At 63.4% G+C, this 23971-nt stretch overlaps 2 protein-coding genes and 1 long non-coding RNA gene across 6 annotated transcripts; 1 reads left to right on the top strand and 2 right to left on the bottom strand.

The window, feature by feature from the left end:
- Nucleotides 1-1093: 1093 nt before the first annotated feature.
- Nucleotides 1094-14556, top strand: Tnfaip8l1 (TNF alpha induced protein 8 like 1). Of its 4 annotated transcripts, none has more exons than XM_046444044.2 (3): nucleotides 1094-1131; nucleotides 2299-2390; nucleotides 10838-14556. In XM_046444044.2, the coding sequence occupies exon 3, from the start codon at nucleotides 10843-10845 to the stop codon at nucleotides 11401-11403; it is 561 nt and encodes a 186-aa protein (XP_046300000.1). In that variant the 5' UTR covers nucleotides 1094-1131; nucleotides 2299-2390; nucleotides 10838-10842; the 3' UTR covers nucleotides 11404-14556. The 4 variants fall into 4 exon arrangements, with proteins under 4 accessions (XP_046300000.1, XP_046299997.1, XP_046299996.1 ...); XM_046444042.2 differs by lacking the exons at nucleotides 1094-1131; nucleotides 2299-2390 and adding exons at nucleotides 4562-5157; nucleotides 5408-5468; XM_046444041.2 differs by lacking the exons at nucleotides 1094-1131; nucleotides 2299-2390 and adding an exon at nucleotides 2685-2905 and having other exon boundaries at nucleotides 10835-14556.
- Mydgf (myeloid derived growth factor) lies at nucleotides 13515-23938 on the bottom strand. Its single transcript, XM_046444047.2, has 6 exons — nucleotides 23722-23938; nucleotides 22970-23020; nucleotides 18430-18491; nucleotides 16342-16423; nucleotides 15156-15228; nucleotides 13515-13933 (listed from the first exon to the last, which is right to left on the bottom strand). Exons 1-6 carry the CDS (start codon nucleotides 23890-23892, stop codon nucleotides 13854-13856), a joined length of 519 nt encoding a protein of 172 aa, XP_046300003.1. The 5' UTR covers nucleotides 23893-23938; the 3' UTR covers nucleotides 13515-13853.
- Nucleotides 22054-22961, bottom strand: LOC131424164 (uncharacterized). Its single transcript, XR_009226763.1, has 2 exons — nucleotides 22293-22961; nucleotides 22054-22204 (listed from the first exon to the last, which is right to left on the bottom strand). It is a non-coding gene; the product is annotated as an uncharacterized LOC131424164 (long non-coding RNA).
- Nucleotides 23939-23971: the final 33 nt, after the last annotated feature.

The raw sequence follows: 23971 nt of genomic DNA, 5'->3' as shown, positions 1-23971 counted from the left end.
CCTTGTGTTGGGGGCACGGGGTCTCCATTCCCTGGGATCTGATGTGGCTGGGGCCTGCGGTGAATCTCCACCGACTGCAGGCGGTCATCGCTGGGCCCACCATCCCAGGAGGGACTGCTCCCGCTCAGGGCCAGCTCCAGGTCCCGCCATGGGGGGACCCGCTGCCAGGCCCTGCTGCTCCTGGAAGGTGAGGGCAATGGCTGGGTCGTCCCGGCCTTGCTCCAGGGACAGCTGAATGTCCCTGCAAATCCTGGGACCACCTTAGTTACTCTTTTCTTGATGTCATCAGTCTTGAAGGGGACCAAGCAGGTGGGACAAACTTAAGGATGACCAAGCTGGCAGCACTGACTTTCGGACAGACATTGCTTACGGGGCTATTGTGCCCAGCTGTCAAAGGCCTCTCGAGGGTGTCTGTCCTTTTGTCCCTGTGGCGGACCTGATGGTCTCAAGGAGGAGGCCTGGTCAAGATGAACTAAAGCAAAATGTGGACAAGAGGTGCTAGAGCCAAGCAGCCCACAGCAGTGGCCACACCTGTAGTCCTCGTGCCTCGGGAGGCTGAGGCAGGAGGATCTTAAGTTCAAGGCCAGACTGGGTAACTTAGCAAATCCCTGTCTCAAAATAAAACTTAAAAAAGAGGTTGGGATGGAGCTCAGTGTAGTGTCCTGGGTTTGTCCCCAGCACAGCACATGGCGAAACATCCTGCCTCCAGGGTCCCCCCAGGGGGCATCAGGCACAGTGGCACTGCCACATAGCTGTCCCCACTGCCCACCTCCAGGGCTTCCTCGTCTCCCCAGGCTGAGGCTCTGCCCCTCCAACACCAGCTCTGTCCCCTCCTGCCCTGCACCCATCTAGCTGCTTCCCCAAGTCATCTCGGTGGCTCTGACACTCCAGGGACCTCCTGGGGTGGAGGCTGCAGGGTCCCTCTGTGTCTGGTGCATGTCACTCAGCATGATGTTTCCAAGCTTCATCCACCGTGTCCGGTGTCAGAATTCCTTTCCTTTTCAAGGCTGAGGAGCCCAGCGAGGGCGGAGCTGAGTGTGGGTCCACCCCCCAGCGGCAGGCAGAGGCCGCCCTCCTGTGGCTCCCTCTGGCTCCAGGGCCCAGTGCTGCTATTAACACCGCACACAGTAGGTAGGTACCCGGGTCCTGCCTTTGACTTCCGTGGGCACCACCCAGCAGTGGGTGGTGGTGACTCTGCCCAGCTTTGGAGGACTGGCCATTGTCCTAGTGTGGCCACACCGTTCTGCCGCTCAGCTGCAGTGCAAGGGCTCCCCTCTCTCTGCATCCTTAGGGCACTTTTTAGATCCCCTGCCTCATTTGAGGACCCGAAGGCTTTTTATTCTCACGTCACATGGGTGGGGACACTGAGGCTCAGAGACGCAAACTCGGGCAGGCAGGTGATGGCAGAGCTCTGAGGTGAGTGAGCCGTGTCCTGCCCGTGCCAGGTGCCGCCGACCACTGCAGAGAGCACAGCCCACAAAACTGTCCCTGAACCCACCTCAGTCACTCGGTGCCCACAGGCACCCATCCCAGACTTAGTGAAGCCATTTTCTTTGATGTGAGGAGATGCTAGAAACAGCCCCTCTGCTCGGGCACCCCATGAAGTTTGTGGCCTGGGGGCGTAAAGAATCCCCCCCACCAGTGCAACTGCCCTGCAGGGGACACCCAGCAGTGCCAGGGGACATTTTTTGGTTATCACGACCTGGAGGGTCCTGGGGTGCTCCTGGCACGGAGTGCGAGGAAGCCAGGGGTGCTGCTGGCCACTCTAAAATGTCAGGAAGGGTGGCCATAAGCAAGAGTGACCAGGCCCAGAAGTGGAGCTAGGGAGAGGGCAGGCCACGCCAGTGGAGGGGCTGGGGGAGGCTCCGGATGCTAGAGAAGCCCCGGGCACCTCTGGGCTGGAATCCTGGCCCAGCCATGTGCCCGTGTGGCCTCGGGAAGTTGGCTTTCCTCTCTGAGCCTCGGTTTCTGCCTCCCTAATGGGATGTTTATTTTTGCCCCGTGAGGCCCTGTGCCAGGGTCCGCCTGCGCCTCCCCTGTCAGGGTGGCACTCAACAAACGTTAGTTGTGTGGCTACTGGGAGGACGCGGAGTAGTTGCTGCGGCTTCCAGGTCCTAGCTGCACTGGGACCCAGAGATGGGGCAGGAGAGCGGGGAGGAAATGGTGCACTGGGGAGCTGGGAGCCGCTCCAGGGCCCGATTCCCAGGACTCGCAGCTGCGTCCTCCTGGGGGGCCAGCTGGCCCTGTCGCCCCGCCCCGCTGGCAGCCTGGACGCTCATCCTCATTCCCACGGAACAGGCTGCACCTGGGGGCTGCGGGCTCCAGGTGACCGACTTGGAAGGCGCCCTGCCGGGCTGGGACGCGCGTCTGCCCGAACTCCTCCTGCCCAGGTGGGTGGCCGGGTTCCAGAGTGGACGGCGCCGGCGCAGAGCCTCGTGGGGTGCATTTCCTTTGGCTCTCCCCTGGTCAGTGCCTCGGGGTCCCCCGCCCCCTTCTCTCGCTCGCTGCCCTTCCGCCCCTCCCCTGGCTGGCGCCCCCCGGGCCGCCGCGCCCCCGCATCCGGCCCCTCAGAGATTCCGGAGGAATCCCCCAGCGCCTGGCCCCGCCCCGAGCTCCGCCCCCTCCAGTTCCCCGCCGCAGAGACTCGCTTTCATTGGTCCCTTTGTACGTCGCCCGCGCTTCCATTGGTTGAGCCAGGACCAAACTCCCGCCCCGTTCTCTTCCGCGCGGGAGGGAGAGGAACGGGGGCGGAGTTTAGCGGGGGCGTGACAGTGGGCGTGGTCAAGTTGCCCGCCCCGCCCAGTCCCCCAACCTCCGGGGAAGGTCCCGCAGCCGCGGAAAGAGGTCCCGGCCCTACGGAGGCGGTGGACGGATCGTGATCGCACTGTAGCGCCCCGGGGAGCAGGTGAGCAAGCAGTGCCGGGTGGCCCCTCGCCTGGCTGCCCTCTGTCCCCCCCTCCCTCATGTCCCCACCCCCCTCCCTCATGTCCCTGCACCCTACATCTGCCTGTCTGCATTCCTCCCTCAGTTTCCCCCCCCCGCCCGTCTCGGGCACTCTTGGGCCTTATGAGTTAGGGGAAGACAGATTGGATCTGAACTGCCCTCACCTCAGGCGTGGGGACCCGCTCTGGGACCAGTGCCCAACCCCCTGGGGACTTTGATGGACTCTGCCCCTTTAACAGTGCAGGGCAGCAGGTGCTTGGACAGATTCCGGATCTGGAGGGCCTTCCGGGTGGTGGGCAGCGCCGCCAGAGGTGTGCAGGTGGGAATGAGTTGGGTTCTGGCTGGTCCAGGAACCCAGGACAGCCAGGGCCAGGCCCTGCAAGCTCGCCAGTGGCCTGAGGCCTTGGACTCAGTGTTACTAGCAGTGAACTGGGGCTGTCCGCCGCCGAGGTCATTAGCAGGCATCCTGACGTGCGTCTCCGGCCTCCTGGCCTCTTCTGTGGTGGCTCACTGGGCCCATTTCCCATGAGGGTAAACTGAGGCCTGGAAGGAAGCCAGCAAATGGCCAGGAGAAGACCGGCGACAGGGGTGGAGTCTGCTGTCCACCTGATTCTCCTTTCCTCAGCATCTTCCCTGTGGGGAGCAGCCCCAGCCTTAAACAGGCCTCTGTGGTCACTTCAGGAGCTCAGCTGGTGGCCGTAGGGTCTGAGCCGGGCAGCCCAGTGGTTGGGGAGCTCAGGTAGACCCGACTCTGCCGGCCGCGGTGGCACTTGAACAGGTAGCTCATTCTCCAGGTCTTGGTTTCCTCTGTACAGTGACAGGGCTTCGCGAGGATTCAGCGCAGGACCACGCTCCCTCCCGTGGCCACCCCTGGGGCCAGCCTCGCAGACCTGCCTAGCCTCAGGGCCATGGCCCATGCTGCGCCTGCCGCCACCCGGCAGGTTCACAGGCGCCACCTTTCAAACGTAACAAGTTGAGTAAGATGGGCTGGGCCAGAACCTGCCCAGCAGCGGAGGGTGGAGGAGGCGAACCCAGGAACGCGGAGCTGCACCCAGCCCCGGGACACCTGGGCTTGGCCGGAGGCTGCGCGGCCAGTGGCTGTTGAGTGCTGGACCACGCACTGACTGGACAACAGGCAGCGCCCCTAAGCGAAGGGACTAGCCAGGTGGCTGTTGGAGCCACAGTGGCCCTGGGTGGGACGGGTGCCCTGGGCCTGGTTTCTCAGCCGAGGCCTGAGCAGGCTCCCACCCAGTGGGGCCGCTGTTGCCTGCTGCCTGGTTCAGTGTGGGGGGTCCAGGGCCGGGAGAGTGTACCCTGAGGTCAGAACTCCAGGTGTCCTGGAGCGACCCACCCAGAGTCTGGTGCTCCAGAACGGCTCGTGCTGTGGGGTGCAGCCAGGTGCTGGGGGAGGCCTAGGAGCGGGGGTCTTGGTGCAGTCACCAGTGTGCCCACTGCCCCGCACAGGGTCAGCCCGCACTGGACATCCTCCCTGGAACCCCACCAGGGGGCCTAGCTCAGGTGCCTCTGGCGAGGGTGCGAGCCTCAGCTCCCCACGGGTCTCCTTGTCCTTCTGGAGAGGCCTGAGATGATGGGGGGCTGGGAGGGTGGGAGTCCCGTGAGTCCCCGCCAAGGGCCCCTTGAGGGCACCTGCCCCTGAGCTCCCACTCCCAAGGGCCAGGGTGGGCCAGCGGAGCTTGCCAGGCCACCTCTACTCAGCGGTGCCTCCCTTTGTCTGTCTTGGCCCTCAGTCTCTCTGGCTGCCAATGGGGCCCTTGGATGACATCTGTGACATTGTGCCCCTCTGCTTATTTATTCAACCAATGGGTCCTGGCACCTCTGACAAGTCAACCTGGTGCAGGGACCAGGGACCCAGCTGACAGAAGGGGACGTGGTGCCCGCCCGCACTTGGCTCCACTTGGGGTGGGGAAGTGGTTGTGGCTCCTCCAGAAAAATCACTGTGATTTGTTGGAGCTGCATGATGAGGAACAGGCCAGACAAATGGGGACGTTTGTCTGAATGGGAATCTGGGAGGGCTTTCTGAGAAGGTGACACAGGAGCCGAGGCCTCAGTGACATCAAAGAAACCGCCACATGGAGACCTGTGGGGAAGCACTCCAGGCAGAGGTACAGCCTGTGCAAAGGCCCTGGGGCGGGACAAGCCTGGCCTGTTGGAGGCACAGCAAGGAGCTAAGTGGCTGCGGCAGGGGAATGCAAGGTAGAGGGGACTGGGCAGGAGGAGCAGGGCCTTGTGGGCCCAGGGGCCACCTGACTTTGAGCCCTGGGGAGGTGGGAGGTGGAGGGCTGTGGGCAGAGGAGGCAGGGGCCTGACCCGGGGCTCCCGGGCGCCCTCTGGCTGGCGTGGGAGGGAGTTGGGCCAGAGCATAGGGGCCAGGATGGAGGCGTGGAGGGGGAGGGGGTGCCAGCCGGGGCACCTCTGAGGGCGCTTTCCTGTGCGCTGCCCTCAGGCTTCTGTTGCTGTTGAAGACCTTCTGCCCACGCCGAGCCGCAGCCGTCTGTCCCCTGCAGGTTGGCGGTGGGCTGTGGTGTCCCAGTGTCGAATTTTGGCCCCCAGCTTTCTACAGTGGAGAACGTCCCCCAGGACAGCCAGCAGGAGGACCCCACCCGTTCTCGGGGTGGCTCCTGAGGACCTGGAGAACCCAGTTTGAGAACCATTGGTGGCCCCCAGGTGTGGCAGGCCCCTCTGTCACTTGCTGCAGGGCAGGTGGCCCTGCTCCCAAGGCCTGAGGGGTGGATGGCAGGGTAGGCGTGGTGGGCTGAGGCCACCCTGGGACACCGCAGCAGGGCTGGGAGGGAGAGGCGGGGCCGGCTGGCCCTGCTGAGCCGCCATCAATTATTGACATCCTTTGTGTGGGACATGAAGAATTCATGGGACGGGGGTGCCCCGGGGTGGTGACACGTGGCAGCCATTGTACGGGGCCACTGCTGGGTTGGCAGGCACTCTGCCATCTCGTTGTTAAACACGCGGTTGTTAGAAATGACGGAACATGCGCCCCAGGACATAGATCCTGTTAAAATAAAGGGGGCTGGGTGCGGCCCAGGAGCGCAGAGCCCGCCAGCCCCCCAGGAAAGAGGGTAAAGGCAGGGAACAGAGAGGAGTGAGGTGACCCAGCGGGACGTGGGTGGCCCTGAGGACCAGTGAGGGCCCGATGCACAAGGTGTCACCCGGTGAGGGAGACGGACATGACAGAAGAGTGCACAGGTGGCACGGGGACCCCTGGGTGCAGGGCTGGGGGCAGGGGCTGCTCCTGGGGCGGGCTCCTTTTGGGACGATGGAATGTTCTGGCACGAGGTAGAAGCGATGGTCGCACAGCTCGGCCGGCGTGTGAGTCCCACGGAATCGGAGCTCTGGGTGCGGGAGTTCTGAGTGCGGGGACCCTGTTCAATGTGCTGTGACATGAAAGAGCAAGAGGGGTGAGTGTTTAGACAGGGACTTCCCACTACCTCACAGCACGTGGCTGCTCCCTGCTCCGGCGGTTCTCGGTGTTCGGTGGCAGTGACAGGCGTCACCTCCAGCGGTGATCCCTGATACCCAGTTAGCAGGCCGCACTGGGCCGACGAGGGCGACCTACACCGTGGGAATCGGCCGAGGACACACGGCGGGTTCGTTTCACTGTTCTGCTGGGTGTCTAGACCAGGGCTGGCAGGTGTTTTAGAGAGGGCCACACAGTAGATCGTCGTGTGGAGACCACTGTGGGAATGAAGGGGTGTGCCTGAGTGCCAGTGAAACTTCATTGGCTGCCTGGCACAGTGGCGCACACCCGTCATCCCAGTGGCTTGGGAGGCTGAGGCAGGAGGATGGTGAGTTCAAAGCCAGCCTCAGCAATGGTGAGGCCCTAAGCAGCTCAGTGAGACCCGTCTCTAAATAAAATACAAAATAGGGCTGCGGGTGGGGCTTGGTGGTCGAGGGCCCCGAGTTCAATCCCCAGGACCCAAAAAGCCAAAAAACCAAAAAATTTTATTGACAAAACAGGCAGGGGATCACAGTTTGCCACTTTTTAATTTTTTTAAGTAGGTGTGTCACTCACAGCTGCTTTATTTTTTTTTAAGAGAGAGAGAGAATTTTTAATATTTATTTTTCAGTTTTCGGTGGACACACATCTTTATTTTATGTGGTGCTGAGGATCGAACCCAGCGCCCCGCACGCCAGGCGAGCGCTTACCGCTGAGCCACCTCCCCAGCCCTCCTGCCAACTCTTGACGTGCCTGAGGCCAGCCCGGGCAACTGAGCAAGACCTGTCTCAAAATGTGAAGAGGGCTGGGTGTGGCCAGTGCAGAGCACCCTGGGGTCAGACCCAGGGATGGGGAAAAACATCTGCAGGGTCCTCTCTGTGTGAGAAAAACAGGATGTTCTGCATGTGGCGGGCAGGGGCAGGGACCCCGGGCATCCAGCCACGCTCAGAGCAGCCTCTCGGCTCCACCACGTCCAGGCGGCCTGTGCGTGGCTCAGAGATTGAGGACAGTCCTGCAGTGTGGCCCCTGAGGCGGGAGCTGGACTGTCCTGGGATGGGGTTAGCCACACGGGGCCACCGGAACTCACTGTCCCATCAGCGAGGGCCACCAGCCTTTTAGGATGGAAATTTCCCTTTAATGAAACACGTATTGAGCCCCACTGTGCGCCTGGCAACAGGGAAGCCATTTACAAACCTCAGTTTGTGTAATAGTTTCTTTTTCTTTTTTTTTCTGAATTACAGTTTGGGTCAAATTCTGATGTTTGATTCCTTAGATTTACTTATTTATTTATTTTTCTTTTTTGACACCGGGGATCGAACTCGGGGGCACTTCTCCCCTGAGCCACTGCCCAGCCCTGTTTTGTGTTTTGTTTAGAGACAGGGTCTCCCTGAGTTGCTTTCCATCTCGCCATCGCTGAGGCTGGCTTTGAACCGCGGTCCTCCTGCCTCAGCCTCCCGAGCCGGGGGATGACAGGCGTGGCCCACCGTGCCCGGCTCCTGGGATTATTGATCGTTTTATAGAGTGAGTTGTAAAACACAGTAAGGGCACGGACATTAAGTGATCAGCCCAGTGAGACGGGATTCCCAGGCCACAGAACTCGCCACTTCAGCCTCCAGTTCAGGGGTTCACGAGATTGTGCAGCCACCACCTCTGTCGAGTTCCAGAACCTTCCATCACCACAAAAGGCGCCTGCCCCACGAGCTTCCTCCAGCCCTGCACCCACAGGTCCACAACTCGTCTCTGGACCCCCCCCCCCGTCCTGGCATTTTTGTCACTGGGTCACACGCTGTGGCCTTGTGTGTCTGCTGTCACCGAACACAAGGTCCTCAGGTCCATCCATAGTGCACCCTGCTCCTGCTGGTGGCCAGACGGTGCTCGGTGTGCGTGGACCGCGCCGGGTGAGTCCCTTCATGGGGGTTGGTTTGGTGCTGGGCGCCGGCCCCCGCTCTGCCCTCCTGGTCTCACCTTACGGTGGCCGGGACTGGGACGTTGGGAAGGCAGGGACAGGGTCTCTTTTGGTGCTTGCCGTGTTCCTGGTGCCTTGTACACAGTTGGTGCTCCCTAAAGGCTTTTTGAGCCACTGAGTGGGTGGTGAGCCAAGTTCCTGAAGCTGCAGCGCGCTGCCTTGGCTCACAATGACATGGGACAGTGGTTGGTGAGCAGGGACCAGGGACGCTGGTGCTGGGGAGAGGCCCCAGGGGAGGCTCTGCCTGCGGCTGGTGGCCCCCTGCCTCCTGCAGGAAGGAAGGCCTGGGTTATTTTGGTCCATAGCCCTGTCCCCTGGGAGAGTGGCCACTTGCCTGTCTGGTGGTGGGGGACTCTCTAGAACAATGGGTCAGGGAGGAGGAGGGGAGGCCGCGCAGCCGGCTGCCCCAGGTGTCCTAGGTCCAGGGCTGGCCCAGCGGGCCGGGAGGGGAGGCCGCAGCTGCTCTGTCCTCGGCCCCTCTCCCCGTGGGGGGTGCTTCTGGGACTGGCCCCTCCTGACGCCTGCCCACGGCCCAGCTCCCCTCGAACCAACTTCAGACTTGCAGGTGGGCCGTCGAGGCCCAGAGAAGGGCGGGGCTCCACCCAGGGGCGCACAGCCTCTGAGGTGGGCAGGAGGACGGGGGCTCCTGGGCTCCTGGGCCTCCTTCCTGGAGGCAGAGGAAGGCCCCGTGCCCTCACCTGTCCCTGCAGCCCAGGTTCCGGTCCCGGTGTTTGCTGGCTTCCTGTCCCCCGCGCTGTTCCCGGCAGGGAACACAGAACCAAGGCACTGGGGCTTCGACGACAGGTGCCCAGGGCACCGGGGACAGTGACTTCGCTGGCTGCTGGGGGAGGGGAGTTCCAGGTGGAGGGAGCGGAATGTTCTAGAGAAGACGGCAGGAGGAGGGGCAGGCCTTCAGGCCAGGTGGCCAGCTGAAGCCCCGGCTGCTCTCTCGAGAGCAGCCTGTGCCCAGAGGCCCAAGCGCTGGGATCTCGCCCCGGGGACGCTGCCTTGACCAGCCTCTGCCCAGGACAAAGCTGGTTCCAGTTGTCTGCATCTTGGGGACGGGGACTGAGACTCAGGGAGTTGTGCCGCGTGCCCCGGAGGCCAGGGGGAGCAGGCCTTCAGTGGCAGGGGACACTCCTGACCTCCAAGCCTCGGGACCCTTTGTGGGCATCAGGGAATGCAGGGGGCTGGGTTCCGAGGGTCTGAGGCAGCCGGTGGCGTCTCGCTGTGTGGTCCTGGGTGGGCAGCTCAGCCTCTCTGAGCCTGTCCCTTTTCTGCAGGATGGGCCACCAACCCAGCAGCTGGTAGGAATAGTGGCACGGTGCATGTGGCTGCCACGTGGCACTGGGTCAAGGGCACTGGCCTGTGGAGAGCAGGGTCCAGTGACAGGCGGGGGCAGGGAAGGCCTGCCCTGACCTCTGAGGGCGGCTGCGGCCGGGCCGCCTCCTGGGGCCTGAGCTGGCACAAAGAAAGGCTTTGGGGGCTTCCAGGGGGTGGGGCTGCCTGGCATCCTGGCCTGGCTGGCCCTGGGGTGGTGCAGGAGGGGACCAGGGCCCTGGGGGTGGGTCACACACTGCCCCTCCTCCTGGCTCTTCAGGCAGAAGGTTCTGGAGTCTCTAAGGACACAGTGGAGAAGGGGACCCGTGGGCGCCACTGCTCAGAGGAGGGCCTCACCCTCCTGGGGCTCAGGACGGCTTCCTGGGGTGGTCTCCAGGGAGGGCAGGGTCTGGGCCTGGGCCTGGGCCTTGGGAGGTACTCAGGGTCACCCAGGGAGGCGGCAGCCCTGGGCCTGCGGAGCTGCCCGCTGGTCTCCAGCAGAAGGGCCAGGCCAGCCCTGCAGCTGGGCAGTCAGGGGGAGCCCCAGGGCCGCTGGCACGAAGGACCGGACAGAGACCCTGCTCCCCAGAGCTGGCCCGCCGCACCTGGCCCTTGCCTGGGCCCTGGCGGGCAGCAGCGGGAAGTGGGAGCAGCGCAGAGCCCACTGCCCGGGGGCTGCCCGCAGCCTGTTCTGACCCTGCAGCCTCCGAGCTCTCTGTCCAGCTGTCCGTCTGTCTGTCTTGGCCCTGCAGGGAGGGGGCTGGGGCAAGGGGGCTGCTCACCAGGTCCCTCTCATCGAGCTGCGGGAGGGGACTGGGGAGTGGGGGGCGGGACAGGGGCCAGGATCCCGCTGCCACTCGCCCTGAGCCCCTCAGCTCACGGCCGGGCGCAGGGGCTTTGGGGAGCTGCCGCGGGCGCTGTGGATGGCACAGTTGGAAGGCCTTCCCGGTCCACCATTCCGCAGTCCTTCCTTTGACTCCAACACTCTAACTCTTTTTAAGGAGACAGATGCCCCTGTGCCCCTCAGGGTCTGCTGGGGCTGACTGTCCACAGCCCTCCCCGCCCAGGCGTCCACAGACGGGAAGGGCAGCGGGCACTCGAGGCGGGGCGGCTGACGCGTGGTCTGTCTGCCCCAGCAGGGCCCATGGACACCTTCAGCACCAAGAGTCTGGCCCTGCAGGCCCAGAAGAAGGTCCTGAGCAAGATGGCGTCCAAGGCCACGGTGGCCGTGCTCCTGGACGACACCAGCAGCCAGGTGCTGGACGAGCTGTACCGGGCCACCAAGGAGTTCACGCGCAGCCGCAAGGAGGCGCAGAAGGTGGTGAAGAACCTGGTCAAGGTGGTCGTGAAGCTGGGCGTGCTGCTGCGCGCCGGGCAGCTGGGCAGCCGCGAGCTGGAGCTACTGGGGCGCTTCCGCCAGAGGGCCCGCGGCCTGGCCCTGACCGCGCTCAGCTTCCACCAGGTGGCCTTCACCTTCGACCGGCGCGTGCTGGTGGCTGGGCTGCAGGAGTGCCGTGACCTGCTGCACCAGGCCGCCGGCCCGCACCTGACCGCCAAGTCCCACGGCCGCATCAACCACGTCTTCAGCCACGTGGCCAACTGCGACTTCCTGGCCGCGCTCTACGGCCCGGCTGAGCCCTACCGCTCCCACCTCCGCGGGATCTGCGAGGGCCTCGGCAGGCTGCTGGACGAGGACAGCATCTGACCCCCGGGCGGCGTCCGAGACTCGGCTGGACGCTGTCCCTCCAGCCAAACCCGCCGGGCCACCCGTCCCAGCTCCTGCAGCAGCAGCTCCGAGGACCCGTGGCGCCCTCCTCCCCACCCTGTGTGATAGGCAGGCGCCCATCAGGCCCAGGTGCTTCCCGCCCAGAGCCACTGCCTGCTCAGGCCACCTGTGGTCCTCCCCGTTCCATGTCCTGGGCTGACCGCAGGCCACCGGCCTGCTCCCCTCAAACCACTGCATGGGTTTCCAAAGCAGGGCTTCCCGGTCCTGGTGCTGGACACCAGTCACCCAAGCAGGTCACTGAAGGAAAGAGTGCAACGGGTCAAACTGTCCCCCAGTCCACGTTCCCCCTGGCCCTGGGAGGGGCCGCCTCTGGAAGGGGTGTCCCTGTCAGCGCTGTCCCCATATGGGGAACGTGGGCCCAGACGCACAAGCGAGGACGTCAGGTGACCGTGGAGGCAGAGCAAGGTGACATTTCAACAAAACAAGGTGCTGAGGACCGCTGGCCAACTCCGGAGGCCAGGACAAAGCGCAACCCCGACTCGGGGTGGGGCAAAGCCATCTGAGCGTGTCCTTTAATCATAATTTCATGATGGAAATCAACATTTTCTTTCCGGGACTGCAGGGCTGGGTGCGGCCGGGACAGCACGGCCACACGCAGCAGGCCCAGGTCCGTGGTCAGCAGAGGCCTGGCCTGGCCGTGCACAGGTGGGGTGGAGACATCTGCGCGTGCCCGCTGGGAGGCCAGGCTGTCTCCACCAGCTGTCGGGTGCCTGGGATGGGCAAGCCTGGCATTGAGGGTGAAGGTGGCAACAGATGCCTGTGCCCCCCCAGGCCGGGTGGGCGGGGCGGGGCTACCTGGCACCTGGGGAGTCCGTGCCAGCTGCCACCACGGAAGCAGGAGCCGCACAGGGCTCCAGAGCCTCGTCCGGGCACCGTGCCACCTGCGGAGCCCTGCAGGGGACACCTGCTCCTCCAGACCCTGGCTCTCCTGCTGCCCACTGCCGCGGTCAGAGCCAAGTTCAGGGTGGCCCTCGGGGCATGGCTTCCGCTCCCCCACCCAGAGCTTTTGCTGAGAGCAGCTCCTGCCTCTGCCTGCCGAGGGGACCCTCTAACACCAGGGCAGGGGCCCACCCTGGTGTCCCCAAGAAGCCCCAGGCTGAGCCGGAGAGGCCATGGCGGGCTGCCCCGCTGCCTGTCCACTCCTCCAGGAACCCGAGACTTAGTTCAAGCCCTGGAGAGCGCAGAGCGCCTGTGCGTGACGTGGACCAGGACATGCTCCTGGCGCCATCAGCTCCTGTGCCGCTGCGCTTCTCTCCAGCTGAGGTTGGTGTGAAGGCCATGTCTGTGGCCCTGGGTGACGAGTTCCATTTCTGCCCCACTGGTCACATGCACGGCTGCAGGGCACGACGGGCCGCGACTTGGGATTCACCTCAGCTCCACTCAGACGCGCGGCCAGTCTGATTTAGAGGCTGTGGCTGTCCCTGCACAGGGCACCCCCGGTCCTGTGTCCTAGGGGTGGCCATCAGCTCTCAACTGTCCTGCACAGGCTGCGGCAGCCCCTGCCCCCAGCGTGGAGGGTCACCCCCCAGAGGCCCCTGGGAGGGACCCTTTAGCACCGCCCTCTGGAGGCCGCTCCTGGGGTCCAGGGACCTCCTCTCAGGAGACCTACAGGTCTAGGGCCACCTTGCTCTGCGTCTTCCAGGTGTGGGCAGGTGCCCCACATGCTCGGGCGCTGCACAGGGGGACAGCAGTGTCACCTCCAGGGCTGGCCCAAGGGAGCGGGAGCAGGCCTCAGCGGTCTCCTCTGCCAGCAGCAGGGGCCAGAGGTCAGGCCTGGGCCGAGGCCCTGTGCTGGGAGCGCAGTGGCCAAGGGGCGTGGCCAGGGAGGGGCCGCCGCTCTCCTTTGCTGTGACCCAACTTCCAAGAGCCAACCAGCCCTGCACCAGGGCTGGGCGAGGGGCCAGCGTCCTGCCGTCCACCTGCAGTGGCGAGGCCAGAGCTTCATCCCAGGGAGTCCACTCTGGAGATGCCATGACCAGGCGGGCCTCGTCCGGCAGGGAGGACCGTAGGTGCCAGGGGCTGTCCACAGCTGCTTTTTATTGGTTTTATTTATTTAAATACAAAAGAACAGTCTGTCCCTCCCCGGCTGTCGGGAGGGTGGTCCTGGAGCCGGGTGCTCGGGGGGTTCAGAGGGAGCACGTGGCTCCCGTGCCTGGCGGGGCCCCACAGGGACGCAGGCTGGCCTCAGAAGAGCCCTCTGGTTATGGGGACCAGCCGTTCTGGCCCTGGGGGCCAGTGTGTGGTGGAGGTGGGACTCTGTGCCAGCTGCGGGGTCCCCAGGACACGGGGGGGACCAGAGCTCCTGCAGAGCCAGCACCGGGCCGGGCCCCGGCTCCTCCAGCGGGAGAGACCCGGCGCCTGGTGGGCAGTCACAGCTCACTGTGGGCGGCCTTGGCCACGATCACCAGCTTGGACAGCTCAGCCTTGAAGGCCCCGGGCCTGTGGGACACTGCAAGAGACAAGAGCGTCGTCAGACGGCCACAATGCCACCCGAGGCCCAGGAACCTGGGGCGCTGTGGGGGGCAGGGGAGGCGCATCTGGCAGTGGCCCCACATGGCAGGCTCCGGGTGGGACCAGGTGCAGAAGGCCAGCCTGGGGAGAGCCAGGCATGAGCAGGTACGGGTGGCCGAGCCGCCAGCTCCTGCCATCTGTGGCCCATGATCATCTTCCAACACCGCAGGACGCTGGCCTCTCCCCTTGTCAGTGAGTGCGACGGCTGAGGGGGACCCTCTGTCCCTCCCCTGGCTCAGCACCTGCCCTGCACAGCCGAACATGGCTCGAGGACACTGATGGGGCTCAGACCACCCGGAGGACCCCATGCTGCCCGGCGCCCCCGGCTCCCCTGGGCTATGCTGCTGCCCTCAGCCTCCAGGCCACAGGCACCTCGGGTGCCCAGCCCTGTTTCCCATGGAGCTCGCCCTGGGCGCCCAGCGGCAGTGACTTTCCACACTCGTGTGCGGCAGGCACCGCGGAGCTGGGCTGCGGCCTGAGCGGACACAGCCTGTGCACCGAGCGCGGTTAACGTTTTTAAATTGCTTTAAAAAAAATAAAAAGGGATTTCTTTTGTTCCAAGTTTTGAGACGGGGTCTCACTGTGCTGCCCAGGCTGGCCCCACACTCCCAGGCGATCCTCCTGCCTCAGCCTCCCGGGAAGCGGGGACCACAGGAGCTGCACGATGCGCAGCAGGAACAGCAGGTGTGGTCGGAGAAGCCACCTCAAGTCCACCTGTCCCTGTGGTCCAGCCTCACGGGCACGTGGCCAACCCACTTGCTGCCACTAGGAGTGTGTCCCTGGGGCTGAGACGAAGTGGGCCCTTCAAGAGGTGTGGGGCTGGGTGTGGCTCAGGGCTAGGCACCTGGCGGCACGCGAGGCCCCGGGTCCCTTTCCGGCACAGGTAGGTCACGCCTCTGAGGATGGGGACCCAGCCCGCCCTGGCTTCGTACCTGGCCCTGCCACTCTCCCTCGTCAGAGCCAAGGCAGCGCCAGCCCTTGGCCTCCAGATCAGCCAAGTGACTCTCTCTTCCTTATGGAGCAGCTGCTCAGGTACTGTGACAGCGACACGGTGGCACTGACCCTGTGGGCCCAGCGTGGGGGAAGCTTCTGTGCTGCGACAGTGTCCCCAAGGCTTGGTGACTCACCCCGCCCCTCAGGCCCCCTCTCTAGTCACCCACCTGCTGTTTTGGTGACTTCAAATTCCTCGGTTTTCAGAGGAACGTCGCTTTCTCTTTCAAACGCAGCTTTTGACTGGAAAGGAACAGGGAGACGTTACTAGAAGCCACAAGAGCAGCAGCAGGACGGGCAGTGCCCCCCAGCAGGCAAGGGCCCCCCAGGGGCAGCCGCGGACGTGACACCTCGCCTGACACAAGCCCCCAGTATTGGACACAGCGTAACTTTCATAATTTAAAAAATAATTTACGGAAATGATTCTAGCATCATAATCTCTTAAATGTAATTTTAGAAAATCATAACTGGTGGGCACACTTGCTGGTGGCCATGCCTGTCACCCCAGCGACTGGGGAGGCAAGTCCAAGGCAGCCTCGGCAACTCAGACCCTAAGAACTCTCTGAGACCCTGTCTCTAAGTAAACAACAGTGGCCGGGGCTCAGTGGGAGAGCGCTTGCCTAGCTAGCCTGTGCGAAGCTCTGGGTTCGGTCCTCAGCACCACATAAAAATAAATTAAATAAAGGTTTAAATAACCAACAGAGAGGCGGGCGGGGTGGGGCGGTGGCCCAGTGGTAGCGCACTGGCCTGCATGTGGGAGGCACTGGGTTTGATTCTCAGCACCACATACAAATAAAAATAAAGTTCTATCAACAACTAAAACACATACATTAAAAATAATGAATAGGTAAATCATCTGGGAGGTGGCTCGCGGGGGAGCGCCCTGGGCTCTCTCCTGGAGGAGCGCTTAGCACACCAGGCCCCCGGTTCCGTTCCCAGGGCTGAAAAAAATTTTAAAGTTAAAAAATCAAAAACATTTCTTTCAAGTCAGCCAAAAGGGAGGCGTGGGCAGCAGGTCACTTGGAAGGGTCACCCTGCAGGGCATATGCTGTGGTGAGGTCTGTCACGCTGACCTAGAGGGCAGGAGACTCCTGGATCACTGCCAGAACCGGGTGACCAAGGAGGGCCCCAGTGCCCCTGCTGCCCGCCAGGCCTCGGGCACCAGCACCTCCTTGTGGCGCCCCGTGTCCCAGGGGGACGGGCAGATATGAGGAGTTTCCAAACTGTTTCTGACCCAGACTCAAGTGGGGCTCTGGTGGGACCGCAGGGTGTCCACGTGGGGCTGCAGGGGCTCTGAGGCTCTGCGGCCCCGGGGAGCAGCACGGGGTGCCCCAGGCCACTCTGCGGCGCACTCACGTAGGCCATGGCGTACTCGATCTCTGCGCCCCGCACTTCAGCCTGGAACTGCGTGAAGTAGAGGTAGGACTTCCCCTGGGGCCTGCGGAGAAGCGGGGAGGTCAGACCAGCCCGGGGTCACCCGAGCCCTACAGAGAGCCCGCCAGGACCTGTGCTGGGCTAGGCCTGCCGTGGGCGGTGGTCAGCTGGTTTGGAGCCTGTACAGGGACACTGTTTCCCGGAGTTGCCGACCCCAGGAAGGAAGGGCAGCGTCCGTCCAAACCAGGCCTCCTTCCTCTGCCGAACACGCCGGCCGCTCATTTAGAAGGCCGCTCACCCCTGGCCGTGAGCCCTCGGGGGCCTGGGACCCGCGTGGTCATCGGCTGCACGTTCTTGGAGTCCACGCCCTTATTTCAGTGGGGGGCTGTGCGGGGAGGGCGGGGCGCGGCCAGACTCTGCAGCGGGGAGCTGCTGCCTGGGTCACAGGAGATTCAATTGGGGGCACTGGAGGAGCGGCGAGGTGGAAGCAGAGGGGTCACCAGGGGACGGCGGGAGCGGGGAGAGGTGCCCGAGGCCAAGGGGGACGAGGTCCTGGGTGCCGGGCTCCATGCAGCTGCGGGAGTGGACCGTGAGAGGGCCCGGGCACCCGAGGATCTCCTGGGTGACTTCCTCAGTGGCCACTGCCGGACCCTGGGCGGAGGGTCAAGGTGTGACCGCTCAGGCCTGACCACAGCTGGCAGGCAGCAGCCCCACTGCTGGAGGAGCCTGGGGGTCAGAAAGGAGGACACAGGCGCAGTCGAGCACCCCTGGCCCAACCACCGTGGGCCTGCAGAGCTGCGTCCAGAGAGGCCGGGCTCGGGAATCATGAAGCAGAGGGTCACCACCAAGGGATCTCCCTGCGCCTGGCCCTGCATCTGCAGCGCCCCTGGAGGCTGCACCACCAGGTCTCGGCGGGCTGGCGATGGCCCTGGGGTCTGTCTCCCCCGGATGCCCCGTGAACACTAGAACCGCAGGCCAGCGGCCCCGTCAGATGGCACAGCCTGTCCTCCATTAAATAGCCTTCGGCGGCCGCCTGCTCTGTGGGCCTGCCTGAGCAAGGTGCCCGGGGAGAAGGGCAGGGACCCAGCGCTGAGGCCCCCAGGCCAACCCTGCCTCCCTCCCCTTGTCCCACCACGTCTAGGGTCGCGAGGAAGTCAGAAAGGCAAGGTCGCAGGGACACAGCCAGAGCGGGAAGGGCGGGCAGCGCTGTAGGGATGTGGGGCAGGGCTGTCTGATTCCAGAGGCCTGTGGCCTGCGGATGGTCAGGAACCAGAGGCAGGGTCCGGCTCAGACAGCTGCCTGGGGGACACAGCAGGGCAGGTCCAGGAGGAGCTGACCACAGGCCCTGCTGGTGCCTCTCTGCACAGGCAATGGCTTCCCACGGCCTCGGGCCCCCCATGCCAAAGCCCCGCGTCTCCCCCAGGCCCAGCTCACTCGGCCCGGCTCCTCCCAGGCCCAGAGCCCACCCTGCCAAGTGCCACACAGGTGCCTCCCCAGTCCTCCTCCCATCCCCCCTCGGCCCAGCCCTGCCTCTCTGCCCAACAGCCTGCTGGCCTTGAGACCTCCCTGCCTCCTTCTGCTGGACAGGCCAGGGTCCTGCCAGAGCCCTTGGAGAGGACGGAGGCTGTGACACACGCTGCAGCCGCGGCAGAGCTGAGAACTTGTGCTCCGTGACCCAGAGGCCCAAGGCCACAGTGCGTGACCCAGTGACAGGAGACGTCCAAGACGGGATGAGGCTTGTGGGTGCCGGGGGCTACAGAGGGACAGGTGGCTATTCATGGGGATAAGGCCTGTTGTGTGTGACAGAATGTTCTGGAACTAGACAGAGATGATGGCTGCACAGCCTTGGGAGCGTCTCACTGTCACGGAGCCTGTTCTTCAGAAGGCTGACTTCTATCTCCGTGGCTCCCTGCCACCCCTGGGCCAGGGTGACAGTTCTCAGGAAGCCCTCACAGCTTTCCCACCAGACCACACCCCCCTGCGCCCCTGTGCTCCTCCGGCCTCCCGGGCAGCACCTGGCCACCATAGTCAGGGCAGCAGCAGCAGGGCCCTGTGCTGGGCGGGGCTCACCTCCAGATGGTGCAGGTGAAGTGCTGGTGGTCCTCGCTGGTGCCCAGACTCATCTGCCACTGCTGCAGGGAGAAGGCGGCACAGGTCACTCACAGCGACTCCCCATGCCAAGCTGCCCGCCTCTGGGCTCTGGTGACTTCCCATCCAAAGGCCTTGCCCCTCCCGAGAACCAGCGCGGTCCAGCCCCCGGGTAAGGGACCACGGAGGACTCGACCCAGGGAGGGTCCAGGCTTCTAGGAGGGAGAAGCTGGAGCCCACGAGGCTCTCGCTCCAGCCCGTCGACCACACAGCGCACGGGGACGTCCCGGGCTGCGGCAGCCGAGCTCAAGAGGGCAGAGTGCAGGACCTGAGGACAGGGAGTGGCGGGGGCCAGGGAGGCCGCACCGAGGGCACCAGTGACCAGGCGAATTAGGTGCCCGCCTCTCCCTGCGAGACTTCTCGCAACCGAGCAGGAGTCTAGAGACTCTGGCGAGAGAAGGCGGCGCCTGACACCGGTTCCCAGAAGAGTCCAGAGAAAGGGAATAAGACAGGCACCAGGCCCCGCTCCTGGCGCCCCCAGACGCCGTGAGCTGCGGTCGACATGGGCCCTGAAGCCCACCACGAGCCTGGGCGCCACGGGGTGGCAGCTGTGGCAGGACACCGGTGACTGGTGACAGAAAACCAGCCCAGGCTGGGGCGGGGGCTCAGTGGCAGAGGCTCGCCCAGCATGTGGGAGGCCCTGGGTTGGATTCTCAGCACCGCATATCAATACATGAATAAAATAAAGGTCCTTCACCATCTAAAAAAACAGTAAAAATCATACACACATTGGGCTGGGGGTGTGGCTCAAGCGGTGGCGCGCTCGCCTGGCACAGGGCGCTGGGTCGATCCTCAGCACCACATAAAATAAAATAAAGATGTTGTGTCTGCCGAGAACTAAAAAAAATATTTAAAAATTCTCTCTCTCTCTTTAAACAAAACAAAACAAAACAACAACAAAAATACACACACACAAAAACCCACTAACCCCAGAAGAATAACCCAGAAACTTCTCACGGCCTCCTGACTCCAGCCAAATGGCGGTGGAAAGCCGCCCTGGCGTCCTGGCTGCCCGGCAACCTGGCCAGCATGACCCTCGTCGAGTCCGATCACTGGCCCCGGCTTAACATGGCAGCGTTCTCGTCCCTAGAGGCGAGGCCATCTCTATGTCACCTCCAGCGGGCGCTTTGCCTGGGAGTACAAGTGTGGGGACCATCGCTCCCCGTGACCAGGGAGCGCCCCCCCCCCCACTCAGCCCGTGTTGGTTTTTTTTTTCTAATTTGAAACACCTGTTTGTGGCTCCGCGGGCTATGGACACCACGACACTTCAATTTGATGAGGTGCCTGGAGGGAATTCACTCAGGAGGGTCCAGGAGGCTTTCCCCAGCTCTTTCTTTTTTTAAACATTTCTTTTGGTTGGACCAATACCTTTGTATTTATTTATTTTTTTAATGTGGTGCTGAAGATCGAACCCAGGGCCTCGGACGCACTAGGCGAGGGCTCCGCCACTGAGCCCAGCCCCAGCCCAATCCCCAGTCCTTAAAGGTCCTAAAGGCGAGTCACCTGAGAGGCAGGCCGAGGCAGGAGAATCACAAGTTCCAGATCAGCCTCAGCAACTCGGTGAGGCCGCCCTCAGCACAAACTGGGGGGGGGCGGGGGGGGCATGCACGACTCAGCGGCTTCCAGGACCACCAGGCGGCCTGCCACCTCCCCATTCCAGAACACCCACACCACCCCAAGAGGAAGCCCATTCCCACGAGCAGTCACCTGTCCCTCCCCAACCTTGCACCATGAATCCACGTCCTGCCTCTGGACTCTCCTGTCCTGGACATTCCCTGTCACTAGAGCCACATACTGTGTGGCCTTTCACATCCACACTAGAGCAGGTCACCTCTCTCCTGTTCCTGACTGAATGATATTCCACTGCAGGGAAGTCCCACATCACATGTTCCACTCACTCGCCAATGAACACTTGGTGGCCTGTGCTTCATGGCCACTGCGGAAAACGCTGCTATGAACACTCTTGTGTGGGCCTACGTTGCTGCTGCGGCTGGCTCGGTTGGCAGGGCTCCTTTACTTATGGGAAATGGCCATGACGTTTTCCAGAGGGGCTGTGCCTGTGACTCTACTTTCTGGTGGCTCCACATGTCGCTGGCCCTGCAGTGCTATGAGGACTGTCCCTCTGCCTGGGTCCCCGATGCCAGCTGGCTGCACCAACCATGGTGAAGGGACACAGATGCTGCCCTCGCCTGCGGCCCACCGGCTCCCACCTCCTCCGGGCCTCGGGACGCAGGCCTGCCCTTCCAGACAAAGAGCCCAGGCCTCTCCGCAGCCTCAGTGTCTGTGGCCCCAGGAGTGCCTCTGTCTCCCTGGACACCACAGGTCATCTCACCCAGTCTGTGCCATTTATTCAGAATCCATCCTGGCATTCACCCGCGAGGCGGCAGCAGGCAGGGAGACGGGAAGCCCATAGATCCACCTGTCGGGCAGCAGCCACAGGCACCATCCAGCTTGGGCGGCCAGCCCCGCCGCAGCTGTCTGGGGACATTCGTGGCTGTTACAACTCAAGGTTCTCCTGGCCGGAGTGGGTGGAGGCCAGAGACTGCTCCACACCCGGTGGTGCCCGGGAGGCCCACTTAAGAGAGTGGCCAGCCCCAATGTCCAGGGCGCAGAAGGGAGAGGCCTGCCCTTGGCACCCATGTGCTTCTCTGATTGGGCAAGCGGAGGCCCGGCCTGCTGGGAGTGGTCCTGCCCTCAGCGTCCACCATCGGGATTCCCAGCAGCGTCCATCTCTAGGCTATGTCGTTACGGGGCTGCTCTGGAATTAGAGAGCGTTCCCTGCAGCCTGAGGTGGGGAGGGACGTCACCCCAGGGGTGCAAGATGCTGTCCCGGGTTCCACGGTAGCAGCTCTACCTCCTAACATCCTGAGAAGGTGCCTCTCTTAAGCCCCTCCTCAGACGCTAACTGCTGTCCCTCCAGGGCCAGCCAGACTCCAGGGGACTCCACCTCGATCGCAGGGCACCTCCTCTGACGTGGCCCTTGCTGCACTCACTTCCTGTGGCTGCTGCAATAGATCGCCACACGCTTAGCGGCTCACAGAAACGGAGGCTCTCACAGTTCTGCAAGCGAAGTCCAAAATCAAGGTGTGGCCAGGGCTGTGCCCCCCAGAGGCCCCAGGCAGGGTCCTTCCTGCTCCTCCAGCTGCGGGGCTCCAAGTGACCCTTGGTTGTCGCTCAATGACCAGCGACATGCTTCACACCCGACTCTGCAGGGCTGTCTCCTCCGTGTACCCTCTTCCATCAAGCCAATCTCCACTGTGTCCCTCATCAGGACACTCGTACTGGACTGAGAGCCCAACCGGACACCTGGAGGCCGTTTTCATCTTGAGGTCCTTCACTTAATCACACTAGCCAAGACAGACACTTTCTACATAAGGCCCCACTCATGGGTTTCAAGACTTGGGTACAGACCGACCTTTTGTGGGGACACCATTCAACCCACTATGTTGACGAACAAGTCACCACAGACTTGGCTTAAACCCCCCACTGGGTGCCGACCCCAGGCGCACACGCTCGGCAAGGGCCCTGCCACCCAGCTGCGCTCAATCCAGTCCTCTTCAACTCTTTATTTTGAAACAGGGCCTACGTTGCTGAGGCTGGCCTGGAACTCGTGGTCCTCCTCCTGGGCCTGCTGGGCAGCTGGGACAACAGAGTGCACCTCTGCCCCTGACTCACGCTCATTTACCGCTTCACAGTTCTGCAGATCAGAAGCCAGGACACGGCATGCTGAGCCCTGTTTAGTCTCATGCGGCTGAAACCAAGGTAGTGGCTGGGTAGTGTCTCACCTGTTGCTCAGGGTCCTCTTCCACGTTCCCAGGTCGTGGCAGAATTCAGTTCCTTGCATTTGTAGGACTGAAGCCCCATTTCCTTACTCTCAGCTCCCAGAAGCCACCTGTGCTCCTTGCAATGGGGTCCCTTCAAAGTCAGTTAGGGTACACTGTATCCTTCCCACTTAATGAATTTTTCCTTTATTTCCTCTTCCGCTGTCAGCTGGAGAGAACAGCCGGCAAGGAATGGAACCTTGTTCCTTCAACCGCAAAGAGCTGAATTCTGCCTAAAACCGCAACAGGCCTCTAAGAGGACTTTCCCCAGAGCCTGCAGATAAGGGCCAGGAGGGAAACCTTGATTTTGGCTTCACACAGTGTCCAGCTGGGCCAACCCTGACTCTCTACAGACCTGAGAGACAACAAATGGTATTGCTCAAAGTCACTAAATGTGTAGCACTCTGTCATTCAGCACAGAAAAGGAATGCAGCACCTCTGGTAGAGGCCAACGAGAATGGCCGAGTCTTGTCTAGAGCTCCCTCGCTCGCTCTGTGGACAAAAGAGCACGATCGGCCTTCTATTCCGTGGCTCACCACGGGAGCTCAATGACCAGAAGCCGAGGCTCATGTAACCCAGCTTCACTGTCCCCTGGAGAGCCTCTCCGCGTGACAAGGTATGTGGACTCCCCAACAACTCACCTCGTTGGTGCCGCCCTGAGAAGCGTAGGTGAACATGCAGGTGAACTTGTCCTAAAGGAGGAAAAACGGGTTAGCAGGGAGCACAGGTCGCCTCCGAGGAAGTCCCTGGAGGCCAACCCTGACACGCCCCAGCGGCTACTGACCGCGGCTGCCCTGACCGCCTCTTCCTACCCCTGGGTTCCAGGGTCAGCAAACAACCCACCTGATTTCTGGGGAAAGGCCACACTCACTCCAGCAACCACGGCCTCGAGGGACATGGGTTTTGGAAACAAGGGCACCAGGGGCTCCTGGCCAAGCGAAAACTGACTGGGTCCTCTGCGAACAGGGCTGGCGAGCACCCCTTATAAGGAGGCACCTGGCACCGCGGACACCGCGGGCACGAGGGGAGGCTGCGGGCCGAGGGGACCCCCGACGGGCGGGGCAGAGCTGGGCCGGACGCAGGCCCGCGGCCTCCAGGGACGGAGCCGCCTCGCACCTGCGGGACCGGCGGTGACCTCGCACGGCCCTGCAGGGCCCCTGCCCCTCTGCCTCGGGCCGCTCTCCCCACCTCAGAGTCGCGAGGCCAGGACGCCGCGGGCAGGTGACAGGTGGGCCGGGGCGGGGCTGTAGCCACGCCCCTCGGAGGCGCGGAGCCCCCGAGGCCCCGCCTCCCGCCAGGTCCTCAGTGACCGCCCCCCCCCCACCGAGGGACGGTGCCCCTCGCCCAGACGGCACCACCTCGCTCAAACGCCCGGGGCGGCGGTGGCACGTACCCCGGGGCCCACGTTCTGGGAGAAGGAGTGCACGACGCCCCCAGGCCGCACGTCAAACGCCACCGTCATGGGCTCGGACACCGCCTCCGCCTGCCTCAGCGCTACGACCAACAGCAGCGCAGCCCACCAGCCCGCGCTGCCGCCGTCCCTCTTTTCGCTGGGCGCCGCCATCTTGGGATCGGGTCCTCGGCTCAGGGCGGGCGGACGGGACGCGGCGAGGGACACGCGCGGCGCCCTACGCCGGCCACGT

Source organism: Marmota monax, unplaced genomic scaffold, assembly GCF_021218885.2.
Source record: "Marmota monax isolate L192 unplaced genomic scaffold, Marmota_monax_Labrador192_F-V1.1 WCK01_AAM20220418_F8-fsc00102, whole genome shotgun sequence".
Classification (NCBI taxonomy): Eukaryota; Metazoa; Chordata; class Mammalia; order Rodentia; family Sciuridae; genus Marmota; species Marmota monax.
This window is presented reverse-complemented; position numbering and strand designations above follow the sequence as displayed.